General features: G+C 36.6%; 1 protein-coding gene across 2 annotated transcripts in view; it reads right to left on the bottom strand.

Moving 5' to 3' along the window:
- Window positions 1-5,918: 5,918 nt before the first annotated feature.
- SPATA17 (spermatogenesis associated 17) overlaps window positions 5,919-15,736 on the bottom strand; it is a 101,176-nt gene continuing 91,358 nt past the window's right edge. For both annotated transcript variants that reach the window (XM_067294695.1, XM_067294694.1), the window contains one exon: window positions 5,919-6,034. In XM_067294695.1, the coding sequence (XP_067150796.1) occupies window positions 5,959-6,034 (76 nt within the window). In that variant the 3' untranslated portion in view covers window positions 5,919-5,958. The remainder of the gene's footprint in view (window positions 6,035-15,736) is intronic.

Here is a 15,736-nt window from a genome sequence, read left to right on the forward strand (position 1 = left end):
ATGGTATGGTGGAATCAAATGAAGCATCTGGACAAAGAATTGCCACAATACTGTGCTACAAACTTCAAGAAAAAGTGAAAGGCAAACTAACCCTAGTCTCACCTTCTTTTCACAACAGTACACTAGAAGTATGTCTTTCTAATTGATTAGCCTTGTCCCTTTTTAAAAGCAGAGTTGCTGTGAGGTAAACATACACAGATTGTAATTATCAGTGACCTTAATTTGTATTAGGAGCAGAGATACAGAATGGAGGAGGGCTTTTCTGTTGATGTTGCTGAATAACTTGAGGTAAAACAAAAACACCCTTAACCTTCATTAGCCTAAACTTCTATTTGAAGATGCCATTATTTCATATACACAATAGCACTGGTGAACATTTTTTTAAACTAAATTTTATATACATAGAGTCTCAATGTTTTTTCTTGAAGTGCCTCAATGATTTACCTCCACAGATTTCTACGGTTAGGAATTTCTTAACCAAAAGATTCTTGAAGGAAGCAGTTTAACACAAATTCTCAATATGTCACATTTTGGCAGTGATTGCTTAATGCAGCAGTGCACTAATGAATTGCTCCACTGCATCCTCTAACCATGAATATGAATCAGAGTACTATAAACTGAACTCAATGTACTGATAAGCGACTGTATCTGATTGTGCCAGCAGCCAGATGATTTTCTCATTAATGAGCTGAACTATTAAAAGATGGAAGAATATGAAGCCAACCCAGCTTTGCATTGTCTAAGCTTCTTTGCTGACATTTTTCCATGCTTACTTACCAGAAACCTTTGTCAATTAGTGAAAGATAAAATTCACAAAAAACATTTTAAGAATGCAGTTAAGACAAATAAAAGCTTCAAGGCTCAAATTCTGTTTCTGATTACATTGATGTGACTCCTTTTAGGCTGTAGCAGTTCTGTATTATGTATTAATACGGGGTAATCCAGACTTTTTGAATCTCTGCCATTCTGAGTATAGGAGCCCATGGCTACCGTTAAGAGACAGAGCTCCTCCTCCTTCTAACAAACATAGCTACTTTCTCCACTATGCAGAACTCCTAAATTCATTAAATTGAGAACAACCGATTTATGAGATGTTGCAAATGGATCTTTTGGAATAAAAGTAATCTGTTAGAAATATGTTTGAATTTTGGTGCTCTCAGAAAGTCTTATTTGATGTCAAGCATTGATGTGTCAAACTCCAATATTGTTGATATTCCAAATTACTCTTAAATTGAGGCTGAACTTTTCCCCAAGCTCAAGCACAAGTTTCTATATTAAACAGCATACAAATGACAAGCCTCACCATTTTGCTTTGCTGTCTAAATGTTGTTACATCTCAGTTGGAGACAACCTTTAGCACAAATGCATAATGAGGTTTCTAATCAGTTGCAGAGCCCCTACCACTTCTAGAACTACATTCCTATATGAATTTGAAGTGTGGCCTATTAAAAAAAAAGAAAAAAGAAAGCTGTTGCTTGAAAGCAACATCATCACATTTAGACCACAAAAGTGTACAGAGCGAATGAAATGGGGTCAACACTATTATAGCAATTCTGCCTCTAGAGGGCATTACAAGCTAAATGTTATCTCTGACGAGTGTTGAGAGCATCCTGGATCAGCCCAGAAGATAGTTCTTAAATTGCTTAAATTATGAGATTTTCTGTGTTTACACCATCAGCTATGAGCGGGCTGACTAAATTCTTAGGCAGCAACACTGGAAGATCTTTAATTTGCAAAGCAACAGCAGATAGCTTTGGTAAGAAAATATGTTATCAGATGTTTCCTAATAGACCCGAAACATCTCATGATGTGAGATCCTGTGAGTAACCTTCAGTATATAAACATGCTCAGGTGTAATGACTTTTCCTGAATCCTTTTTATAAGTGCTGTGATTCCTACTGGTGGTTAAAACCAAAGATCATCAAGACATTGGTCATTAGCAGAGATGCTTTGAATCTTTGGCACCTGGCGTGCAGGCCAGTGTAGAAATAAATACCATATTATTTGACTCTGTAAAATCATAAGATAGCAGTGGGTGTCAAAGTATTAAGTTCCAGGCTTTTTATGCATTAGACAAAAATATCTAAGTGACATATCAGCAATATTCTGTTAGCGAGCTGGTATTACCGGTTCTTCACAGTATGTGCTGCTTCCTAAAGACATTTGATAAGTTACTTCAGCCATGCAGCATGAAAATGCCCAGCAGTAATTTTTTTCCTTTGTGAAGGAGGATTAAATCAGTTCCAGATCACAAAAAGTATTTGTGTTTCTGTGGCTGAAAAACAAGGACCATGCAGCTCAAGCTGAAGGCTGTATTTTATTATTGTAGGAAACAGAAACCAGGTTGATTTTGTATAGTTCAGTTTTGACTCTATATGTTTTGCTATTCACATTTGTTCAATTACAATTGACTGAATTACATTTAATGAGGCAATTATAGTAATTGGTCTTTTTATAAAGACTGACACACAACTTCTTATATTTGTCCATTTCTCTGGCATGACTGTGATTCTTTTTGATATTTCAGATACTGCTGTAAGTAATTTGCTAAGTGTCATAGCCAACTACATTTCTAAGAGGCTACATATCTTCCAGACTCATCAAGATCCACAGGGTCTTTTCAAATTTTCAGTGTTCTTTTCCCAGTGCCTTTATCTACACCATCCTGTGTTTTTAAGACTTTGAATTGTGAGAACAGATTGTAACATTCCTTGCAAAACAGAAAAAAACTTCTCCAAAACATGTACCATTCAGTGTTAGTATGCTATGGAACAATAATTTTATTAATAAGGAAAACCTATGTTAAGTAAATAATTTAAAATACATTATTTACACATATTGCAAAAATAATTTGATAATTAAAAGTGATATAGTAAATTACATCAGTAAGAAAGATAACCGCAAATAAAGTAAAATCACTTACACAATCACTTAGTGCTTATATTGATAGACAAACTGGTTACATAATGACATCATCAAAATCCTTACTGTATTATTCAACAATATATTGCAGTGAATATTTCATAAAATATCAAAATTTTAGCTTTAAAAGGCTTTAGATCAGTTTGCAACATGCAAATATTTTTATTGAAACAAGAGAGCATAACAAAATTTTCTTAGGCAACCTGACACATTCACTGCCTTGCGACAGAGGATTACCAGATGTAAGTGGTAGTATATCCCAGAGTGTCAGAAGTGAGGTACATCCCAGGGCTGAAATTTATCTTTTATTTCCTTTCCACCCTTTCCATGCTGGCAAGTGTTCCTGGAATGTGTAGCATCTGTTTGGAAGTTTGAACTAAAAATAGTCAAGATCCACCTAAAGCTTCATCAACTGATATGCTTTTATATTTAAAAATATCTTCAAGCTAATTCTCTCTTACCTCGGTGAATGTGTTTATCTGCAGTGCAAGACAGTAATAATAATAATAAAAAAAATCTCTACAGGATGTCAGAATTAGTAGAGGTCCCACTAGAATAAATATCAAATGGTTTATATAAATGTATAGGCAATTCTGGATTCTGACAGAGATTCTACAATGATTTCCTTAGGGTTTTTTTCACACTGAACTCCATTTCCTAAGTAAGCTATGAACTTTCTGCACAAGACTAAGATTAACCACCAAAGTCATCTGATCATCTGCCCAATAAAGCAGTGACTGAATGGAAGTGGTCACTTCCTCTCTCATGAGCTAAATATACTTTATGAGAAACAAGAGGATTCATGGGTTATAGAATGGCCACACAAAATATTTTGGATGTTATATACCCACAAATTAATAAATTCTATATGAGCTCCCATTAAAGAAAAGTATTGTCTTCCCTATGAAATATATTTGGCAAAAAAAAAAAAGCAGGTAATATCATTGCTACTTGATTAATTTTGTGAATGTTTATTTATCTAATAGAATTAATAGATCTGTTTGTATGTAAGAAGGTTTCTGGGAAGCACGTAGCTGCTTATAAACTAAAAATAAGTAATATTTTTTCGAAAGAGGAGGAAAAAGTGAGTATGTGTCAGACAGTGAAAATAAATTGCAAGTGTTGGTTTAAACTTTCGTCTCTTCTGCGGACTCTTAGCTGTGAACACCACAGCTAGTGCAATGCTAGTTTGCACTGTAGGTTTTGTTTTGTCCTGGGGTCAGAGATATTGAAAGGAAGAAAGAGAAAGAAAGATTAATCTGATAAAGGCATTGCCATTTCTAATCGGACTGATGGGAAACTGTGATACAGAGTTAAAGAGGCAACACAGAGTGAGTTACTGTGAAGTGATGAACTACCTTAAAGCTGAAGCAATCAAATAGATAGCTCTCACATATAAAAATTACTGTAGCATGCTTATTCATCAACAGTTTTGCACAAGTCTCATGCTCAGTCCCTTCCACGAACAACTAAAGCACTCTGATACATTTGGTCAGATTAAACCTTAATGGGAAGGTTCAGCCATTGATGTGGCTGCTTCTCACTTTCCAGAATTAATTTCTTGTTGCAGTGCAGAAGAATAAACCTTTCAAAGCTTTAAAATGGGAAAATCAAAAATTATAGAAAGATGATAATGCTCAACACTACTTTCCCAGGTTCAGGTGTTTTCAAATGATGTGGCATTTGGTCTTCTACCATGTGTTTTGTTTGTAGTATCCTCCACCTAGTCCCTGCAGTTACAACCTACTGTAATGGAACTGAAGGTTTTCTTACTCTTGTGAATGATAACACTAAAACTTTTTTCAGTACTGTTTCACATAGGCTGACAGCTGAAAACCTGGGAAAGCAAAATTTTTGATTCCTAGTGCAGAAAGCATTAGCAGGTATTTATACAAACAGAAATTACATTGAGTTTTCCTGTTCATTTGGAGACCACAAGATTCACATTATAAAGATTTAGTAATAAAAAAACAACCATTGAGTAACTAATTCAAATATTGTATTCAAATATAATATATTTGATTCAAAAATATTCAAATTATATGACAAGAGTCTCATGGTATCCCAGAGAATTCAGCAGAAAAGTCTTGTACCATCCACTCACATCATTTGAAGAAATACCTTATGATCTGGTCCGGAAAATGCTGAAGTCTTCCCAAAATGCTGAGTTCTTTGAGTCCTTTTAAGTTAATGGTACCTGAAGGTACTCAACATTTTGCAGGATTGCCTGCTAGTGAACACAGCAGTCAGGTGTCAGATTTGTGTGATCAAACATACGTTCATCTTTCCCAGGCCTTACATGACTATATTCCCACATATCATCTGCTTAACACAGGCGAGGGCTAAACACATAGTTATAGATGAAGAAAAATAAAGTAGATATAGAAAAACTTATTTAATTATAATGTGTACATGAAGTAGTTAGAATTGTAAATTTTCAGCGATGAAGTTATCCATTCATAAGATCCTCCCACAGAGGAGCTCAAAGGATTTAAAATACAATCTTCCATGTAAATAGCCTATCGAATTCCACTGAATGAAGAGATGGATCAGTATACATCCAAAACAGATGGATGTTTTGGATGTATACTGACACTAATGATGAACCAGATCCATTTATAGATGTCAGAAAAAAAGAACAAATGTAACTTTTAAACTTAGATTAACCTCACTTATAAACCTGCAATACACAGAATGTGATCCCAAGTCTTTTACTTCATTACACTGGGTTTTGTATCATAAAGGGTTTATATTCAAATAAAAGATACCATCTTCAGAAAGCATTTTGAAGAGTCATCCAGTTTTCCTAAGATATTACATATGCCAAAGCTGCAAAAAAGTCTTTGATTAATGTTGAAAGTTGTATTGCTTAAAGATCAAGCAAAATCAAGTAGCAGTACTTTAGATACAGTATACATCACTTTACAAAAACAGTTATTTATGGAACATTCAGTCAACAAACTGCTTTGCATTTGCTGAAATATATTTATTGCTTACTTAGGAGTCTTCTGTTGTGTGGTTTACAGAATGATTAAACTATTTGCCCAGTTCTGGAATAAGTTTTTCCAAACCTTTCAAAGAGAACAATCGATGGTAACACTGTTTGAAAGTCCTAGAGAAATGAGAAACAAAAAAAAAATGTTAAGTTTAGCTTTCATGGCTTTAGTTGTTGCTTTTTAAAAATATTTTAGAGCTATGAATATTGCCTTCTAGTCAAATTTCACTGTACAAATTAGAATATAAATTATGAAAAAGTATGTATATATGAAATATACATTTTATATGATATGTACATTATTTTGGAGAAGAAATCAGGAATTGATTGATTGAATTGCAAGCAAATATGTATTTCAAGCTCTGTATAACTATAAGCAATGCAAAGATTTCCTGCCCTACAAGCTAAATTTTACAGACTTTGCTGAATCATGGTATACAAAATTACATCACTGTGCCTTGGGAACCAGTTAAATTAAAGACAGCAAGATATCCTTGCAATATTTCAATTTTTCTACCAAGGTGAAAATTAAACCATAGATACTAAACCAGCTCAATGAGAAAGAGTAAAAGATGAATATATATTAAATAAATATTGGTGACATCATACTGATTTATGGTAGAAAGCACACAGGCAGGATGATTCCTGAGCACTTTTTATCCAGGAAATGCTCTTTGACCTTTTCAACTCATTCACAAATAATTTGAAAAGCTTGGTTTTCTCTCAAAAACAGAATGATTTCTTTTTTCTGAAAGGTGACATGAAGCAGAATGATCATTCTCTGGATATTTTAGACTTAACTACTTCACTGACCATAGTTCAGCTGAATGCTATAAACACGTAGAGGAACAATGACTTCTGGCAAGCTCCATACAAATACAGACATGGCCCATCTGAGTTTTATCTGCACTGCAAATTGCCAGACTTTTGACCATATCATTTCTTACATCTCATACTTAAAAGTTGTTTGATATGATTCCTCAAACACTCAGGTGCAGAAATCTTAAAATAGCAAGGTAGAGATATACATTCAAAATTAACTAGTCTCTGTATGTTATGAAAGTGAGTACTACCCCATCCTTAACTCTTCACAAGATTTAATTTTTAATGTTACCCTACACCTTGAGCCTCCCAATTTCCTACCAAACTGAAATAGCTCATTTGCATGTTTTAATATTGTACCTTAAGAATGCACAATATTCTAATTTTCATTGTGTTTTTGTCATCACAAGCACCTTCTTGATGCAGGAAAAGTAGTCCATATAATTATTATAATAAGTATTATTATATCTTCTGCATAACTGTAGTTTCCTTCTAAAGATAAAAGTTATATTTCATTCAGTAAATTCACTGGACTAATATTGTTCATGGGAATGGAAAAAAACACATTAAAAGAAAGCTCTAGTTGCAGAGGAGGCAAACAGATATTACAGTTATAATTTAGGATTAATCAGTAATTCAGGGCAGATTTCACTATTCTTTATTTTGCAAATAGGAAATATATTTTTAATATTCACACAGGACAATTAGGTACAGTTTAATAGTTCAGTAAAAAGAAGCAGAGAACTTGAGGGGAGATGGGGAAACCAGTAAAAGGTGTACACCCCCAACATCAGGATAAAATCAGGAATGGCAAGTCTGAGCATTGAAGAAGTCTTCATTTGCTAGAGCAGACGGCTTTTGCTATTAGGATGCCTGGCCAAACAAAAACAATTGGCTGCCAAAATTAGCTCCTTGGGACGATTTAGGAGCCTTTGAAGTAAACAGTTTTTTGAGCTGGAACTAAGCCCAGGTCCAGCTTCAAACTCAAATCAAAATGACAAAGAGGAAATTTCTGTGCAACACGCCCCCTCAGTGTAAGATTACTTTGGGTTGGCAGCTGTACTGTTTATCTTGTTATTTAAAGCTATTTCAGAAGATACTCACAATTGAGCATTTAAACAACTGGCTTCGATTATGACGACAGCAGTTATGTTTGACTACATTTAGGAAACCACACAGACTGATGAGTAAATAAATTGTTGCTGGCTGTACAGTTAGGCCAATTAAATAAGTTTACAATGAATACTGGATAAATGTTGCACGATATGCACACAAAATATAAATATATATTTTATGGGGAAAAAAAGAACCCTAGTTATTTATTTATTTCAAGATATAGATTCTAATCAGGTTTCAGTGGTGTTAGAAACTAAGGCTTAAAATGCCATTTAGCTTTTCAAGATCTACCTCACGGTGCTGAAGGAGTCCATTCCACTATATCATTGTAGCAGCATAAAGGGAAAAGAATTGGAAGCCAAGATCTTATGTTTCTCTAAACTGATGGTGAAATACAGTTTCAGCTCTCACAGCAAAGACTGCAAAGACTGCAATCAACTGTTGGTTGATTCTGGTACACTGATATACCTAGCCCTGCCAGGATCATCTGAGTTCAATATGATTGCTACATAGCATAGAAGTTATGTATATAACCCTTTTGAACCTGCAAGAACAAAAGATGTCAGCAGAGGAAAACAGGCTTGATCAGCATTACTTTCATCCTGCCAATTCCTTGTTGTTTGCAGCTGAAATGAATTAGCTTACAAATACGAATTCTCACATACTGGTGAGATTGACTCTATACTTTAGCAATCTCAAGATCATAGGAGCATAAGGTGAGCTTTATGGAATTTTCTGCCATACATTCTTAAATTGTGCCATGTAATTCTCAGTATCAGAAGACCTGTAATTCTCAGCACCTGAGACCTATTTTTAAATCCCAGACCAAGTTAATATATCACTTCCTTTTTAAACTTGTCAAGCTTTGACTCCTTTCACTCTAGTAAATTGTAAGTGACTGTAGTCCAACTGACAGAGTTTAACAAGACCTAGGGACCCCTTCAATGTATTTGACTACTTGACTGTCATGTGTGCTCATCAGTCCTGGACAATGGAGTCAAAAAAAAGGTAACATGAAGCTACCAAACACAGATTTGTCTTGATCAGCACACTACGATATTATAGATTAGACTTGTCAAAAATTCCTCAATAAATGCTCACATGGTTTATATTTGGAATGTTATTGTTAAAAGAAATTCTGAAGAGATTTTGTATCTGAGTACAGGGACATATATAAATACATCGACAATGTATGAATAACAGTGGCAAACCCGTAATAGCTTGCAAAGCTACATGTGCATGTATGAATATCAGCTTGAAGGCCTTTGAAAATGTGTTCCTTCATATTTCTAGTGATAAATTTGCACTAACAGTGTTTCTTTCCAAACAATCTTGAGGGTACTGTACAATTTCCTATAACATAAAAATGCACTTTGGATTGAGATAGGAATTACAGTCAAGTATCATCTTGGAAATTTAATGAGGTGGAAAGTCAACTACCTCAACCCAAAGCAAGAATAGGCAAACAGCAGCAGCATATCCAGTCACAGATTTAAAGGCCAGAAAGTACCATTAAGACCATCTTTTCTGACCTTCTGAATACACACTTCAGGTAATTTCCTACAGCAAATCTATCAATCTCATAATTATAAGGCTGATAAGCATATGATAAACTTATGATTTCTGGTATACAATTTTGCACAATTTCATTTTATTGTATAAATATAGATTTGGTAGCATAAATAGAAATTAAAGTTGCATAAGGTTGTATGAATACAGATTTCCCTGATAGGTTAGAAGTAGCATATGAAGTGGTTTCACAGAGCAGTGTATAACCTCTTTAATGAATAATATTCTTCCTGTACCAGTGATTCAGAGCACCAAGTCCTCTTCTGAGCCAACCCAAACAATACAGGAGACACTGTATAATTGCATGATTTCAACTGTGACACCATGCGCTATGCAAATGGTAAACCATTCTGTTCAAGGCTTGGATCTCAGAAAAACTTTTTGCAGAAAAGCGATGGGATGTTGCTCCAATAGAGAACTACAGTTGTAGGTAACTTCTGTTAAAATCAACAGCAGAAGGAATAACTGAAAGTGGCCACAGCTATTGAAACCCTCACTCTATCTTCATGCTACTGCATAGTGAAAATAGAGAATAAAACACACTTTTCCTTAGTTTGAAACTAATATCCACAAATACATATCAAGATTTTACATGATTTGATATAAAATTCTGCATAAAAATCCATGAGGTGGTCTGGTTATGTCCTTATTGTATGACGAATGCACTGTGCAGTCTTGCTTCCTTATCCTTTTTTAAGCTGTGACACAACTCACGTGCATACCTCATCTGACAATCAGGCAGCACTCCCAAGCACCACTGCATAGCCATAGTCCACAACCCCTTCTGTTTAATAGTAAGTGTTCATGTTAAAGTATTCCCTATGATCCTAATGCTTGTAATAGTAAAATTAGAGTTTTAAATTGAGATGTCATCATAAGCCTCCTGACCTATTAATAGCCACAGAGGTCTCTAACAAGGAAGCAACCCAGAAATGGCAAGTTGTTATACAAGTAAAATGTTGATCCAGCTAACTTTTATTCTTAGCAAATTTATCAATACTGGTTAACAATACTTCCAACTAGTAGAGGGCCTTCTGACATGATAAAACGAGTGTAACAACCCATTCTGTCAATACAACACAAATGTCATTTCAAGTGCTCAAAACCCACTAAGCTACCCTAAAAAAGATTGATTTATCTGCTCCAGTGTTTCTTTGGGGCAAACTTTTCTCACAACTGAAACCAATTAGTGGGCTTGGCACTTGTAGTGCAGAATGTAGGTCAGCATCAAGTAATAAAAAAGTATTGACTTTTCTCTGTCTGTAAGCAGCATGAAAGGGGTGCCATGGCCTTGTCGTATATGAAAAGAGCTCCATTAATTTCACTTATTTCAACCAGGGCTGTCAAATACTAATGCTTCTATTGCACTTTTCACACAAAGTACATTGACACCAATCCTGGCCCCAGTGAAACAAGTTTACAATATTTCAGTCAGTGAAAGGGGTACTATGATTTTTAATTCCCAGTTGTACATTTAGCCTCCTTAAGCAGCATTGCTCATAAGACCTATTGAGAGATATAAGCTGGGACATTAATAATGGCTACACACTTCTTCCCATGGGCAACAGAACCTATTTCTTGGGTATAGCTTCAACAGCTAATTAGCTGGAAAGTTCAGGGCACAGTTGTTCGGCGTAACTCTGTTTTTGTGGCTGGTGGGCACAGACTGCCAATTCTACTTTCCGACGTGGACTAATGTCCAAAAATCAGGAATAGGTCTTCTGTGACTTAAGGCTATAGAAGTGAAAAGCTAATGTTGTAACCAGTTGGGTCAACTAGCCCCTTCAAATAAGAGATAATAACAAAAGCCTAGATCATGCCTTAGGGACTGGCTCTCATTGTGTCAACGCAGACATATTGAGTTTCAGGGAGATGTGTGCCTAATCGGTGTTCCCTGCACTACAGTGGACAAGTGACTACTGCTGTGATGAAGGGGGCAGAATTATGTCTTTGCCTATTCAGCTTGCCAACACAGTGCAGAGGAGAAAAACAAGGAGCCATCATTTCCTCTTTGGACTATTACCAGTTCTAAACCCACTACATTTTATTCATTTGGGTAAATGCAAGGAATGAACTGGTGCTTCTATGAAGACTTTATGAGCTTCTCCATATTTTGGATCAACGCAGTACTGATCAAACTGACCTAAAATATTATGATCCTGTTCCCTCTGTTCTCTGTAATTTCCCTCCTTAACTGGCTGCCTTTTTTTGCAAGTGAAGTTTATGGTTCTTTTTGACAAGCTTGAGGGCTCTGAGTGTGATGTCTAACTCATTTCCTAATTACCTCCTGCCAATTCAAACAACTTCAACAACAATAAAACTCTTTGATTTAAAAAGACTGGCTGACGATGGTAGAGGGCAATTTTCTACTTACTTTAATGACTTTGTAAGTGCAAATCTTACCCTTTGAATCAACTTGTCATTAGATCTTAAAGTAAAATGATATTGTATATCCATCATAAAAGGCAACTTTATAACATTCTGTGTTACTCTTACATCAGGCAACTTTTTTCTGCTTGTTAGTTTTACTCTTTTGTTGACAGAAAGTATATGATAAATCACTGTAAAAAAACTCAAGAAATTATGTTCGCAGTAGGAAGTCTAACAACACTATTTTAGTATATTATCTTTCAAAGAGAAGCAGAAAACATTAATTGCTGTTTAATTTATGCAACAAGCATTTCATTATTATTATACTTAAATTTTCATGGTGCTTTACAACTATCACTGATTCTTGCATATTTCATCTTTTGAAATCATAAATAAGGAAACCCAACTCAAACAGTGCTTGCTAGAAATTATGAAAGATTTCTAATTACAGCTCATGAATTTGAAAAACCAGTAATCTGATAATCACATACGTCTTGATACTTACTGTATGATGTGTCCAGTGTGAAGAGAAAAACAGTTTGTGTTCCTCTGTAAAAAGCTAACATGGAAATTATAACTCTATTCCTCATTTTCTCCACTGTTCTGCTACTAAACTATGCTCACTGAAGTTTGCTTTCTTAGCTCAGCAGCTGAGCCATGCTAATTGGTGTTTTGGAGATTACTGGAGAAAACTGGCTAAAATGCAAGCTCCAACCCATCTTGTCCTTCTCATCTGTACAAGGTAGGAGAGGATGTTTTGAAAGGAGCCTATATCTGCTCTTACATGGTTAGAAGTGGTTTCAATAACAGAACACTATATCCTTCCATAGCTGTGCAAACTAAGCTGTGACATGATAGGATATAATGATGTTTTTGAGCCACTGTACAGAAACACAAAAATATTTCCAAAAGAATATGATGTTTTTCAATAGCTGTGTTCATTAAGGGTTACAAATGTGTCAACTCTGGCAGTGCTTTCTCACAAGCAAAGGCAAATCATCTCTTGGTCGTGATGGAAGTTTTGTGCAAGGATGGACAAAGGAAAAACGAGGAAGGATTTGGTCCAGTGATTGTTTTTTAAGTGTTGCCTCTCTAAAATTAACCTGGGATCTGGAATTAGCCTGTCCTTTTTGTCATGAGTAATATAACCAGCAATGAAGATATGTGGTCCAAACTTGCATTTGTTACATTTGCATAGTATCCCTATGGTTACTGTGGTTGTCGAAGGGGAAGGAAGGGTAGAATCCACAGCTATACCCTCTAAGTTCATTTAGTCCATTTATTGATGATCTGCAATCCAGACATTGTCCAGTTCTTTCTCCTAAACATGTACTGGTTTTGCAGCGCTCTAAAAAGAAATATATCCCTGGAAAGGTGATGGAGCAGCTCATCCTGGAGGCCATCTCCAAGCATGTGGAGGAAAAGAAGGTGATCAGGAGTAGTCAGCATGGCTTCACCAAGGGGAAATCATGCCTAACCAATCTGATAGCCTTCTGTGATGGAATGACTAGCTGGGTAGATGAGGGGAGAGCAGTGGATGTTGTCTACCTTGACTTCAGCAAGGCTTTTGACACTGTCTCCCATAACATCCTCATAGGGAAGCTCAGGAAGTGTGGGTTAGATGAGTGGACAGTGAGGTGGATTGAGAACTGGCTGAATGGCAGAGCTCAGAGAGTTGTGATCAGCGGCGCAGAGTCTAGTTGGAGGCCTGTAGCTAGCGGTGTCCCCCAGGGGTCAGTACTGGGTCCAGTCTTGTTCAACTTCTTCATCAATGACCTGGATGAAGGGACAGAGCGCACCCTCAGCAAGTTTGCCGACGATACAAAACTGGGAGGAGTGGCTGATACGCCAGAGGGCTGTGCTGCCATTCAGAGAGACCCGGACAGGCTGGAGAGGTGGGCGGAGAGGAACCTCCTGAAGTTCAACAAAGGCAAGTGCAGGGTCCTGCACCTAGGGAGGAATAACCCCATGCACCAGTACAGGTTGGGGGTTGACCTGCTGGAAAGCAGCTCTGCTGAGAAGGACCTGGGAGTGCTGGTGGACACCAAGTTAACCATGAGGCAGCAATGTGCCCTTGGGGCCAAGAAGGCCAATGGTATCCTGGGGTGCATCAGGAAGAGTGTTGCCAGCAGGTCGAGGGAGGTGATTCTCCCCCTCTACTCAGCCCTGGGGAGGCCACATCTAGAGTACTGCGTCCAGTTCTGGGCTCCCCAGTACAAGAGGGATGTGGCACTACTGGAGCAAGTCCAGTGAAGGGCTACAAAGATGATTAGGGGACTGGAGCATCTCTCTTATGAGGAAAGGCTGAGAGAGCTGGGCCTGTTTAGCCTGGAGAAGAGAAGGCTGAGAGGAGATCTTATCAACGTGTACAAGTATCTGAAGGGAGGGTGTCGAGAGGATGGGACCAGACTCTTTTCAGTGGTGCCCAGCAATAGCATGAGAGGCAATGGGCACAAACTGAAACACAGACGCTTCCATCTGAACATGAGGAAAAACTTTTTCACCGTGAGGGTGACAGAGCACTGGCACAGGTTGCCCAGAGAGGTTGCGGAGTCTCCTTCTCTGGAGATATTCAAAACCCGCCTGGATGCAATCCTGTGCAATGTGCTCTAGGTGATCCTACTTGAGCAGGGGGGTTGGACTAGATGATCTCCAGAGGTCCCTTCCAACCTCAGCGATTCCGTGATTCTGTGATTCTGTGATATCCTTCTTTATAAATAGCTATTCAGACAATGAATTTCTTTATCTATAAAGTCAGTCTACTGGAGGAGAAGAAATCACCTTTATGTAGTCACTTTTCAGGTACTTTGAGACATATTCAGAGCCAGTATCAATATTAAAAGTATAGTTTACCACATGGAAAGCTACAGTACATGCTATACCATACTTTATTCAATGCTATTATTATGGGAAAGCAACATCACCCAAATTCTGTTATGCCTAATCTCTGTATTTGAACCAAAATTGCCAAAGATAATATTCTATTTTTTGAACTAATGCAGCCTTTTTTACAAGTAAATTAAATTAAGAAAGCAATGTGAATTTTCTCACAAGCTATTTCATACTTGGATACCCTTGAACTTTACTAAATCTGGGCTAAAAAACAAATGTGCAGTTGAAATAGTTCAATCGCTATTCAGAATTCCAAGAGGTGTTTATTGTCATTGCCACTCAAAACTTCTTGCAGGGTATTTTTAAAAAATATTTCTGAAAATGGAAGTAGATGTTCATCTTCATTTACCTAAGATGTATAAATGCCATTTTGTCAAATATGAAAACATATTGATGAGTAATACATAAACCTTTCATGAAGGTATTAAATCTGAGGTGGAACTATGCCTAAGATTACATTATTGTGTACAGAAATATATAAGGTGTCTTAAAGCTTCTGATGAAAAGTAAAGGACACATTTTTATCATAGTGCTTGTATATTTAAACCAACTCCTTTGTCCTGTCCATCACACACACTCTGCTAGCAACAGGACATGTACTAGAAAATAATGCTCTTAGGGATAAGTATCTTGACTTATGCCATTTATAAGCTGCCCCTTTCATTGTCTAATCTGTTCAACCATAACATTCTCTTTGCAGCAGAAAATAAGCCAGAGCCAAGTGTTGACTGCCAAAATAAACTTAGAACCACTTTTAACCTGCTGGACTATAGCCAGAAAATGTTTAACTTGCCAAGATCAAGTTGCAGCTATCTCTAACTTGCCAAGACAGTGCCATTATGAGTTAAGGAGAAAAAATTCTGAATTGAAATCCTCAGCCGAAAATATTTTTTTTACCTTATCAGTCTAAGCTGTACCTTTTTGAACAAGTTGAAACCTTTTCGCACCAATAAAAATTGTATGTTGATTGCACTGTAATTGGCATATGCAGCTAAAATAGTACTCTGGTTAGATTTCATCTGGTTTGACATTGTTCTGAATCATGCTTGC

Source organism: Apteryx mantelli, chromosome 3 (assembly GCF_036417845.1).
Source record: "Apteryx mantelli isolate bAptMan1 chromosome 3, bAptMan1.hap1, whole genome shotgun sequence".
In the NCBI taxonomy this organism is placed as follows: Eukaryota; Metazoa; Chordata; class Aves; order Apterygiformes; family Apterygidae; genus Apteryx; species Apteryx mantelli.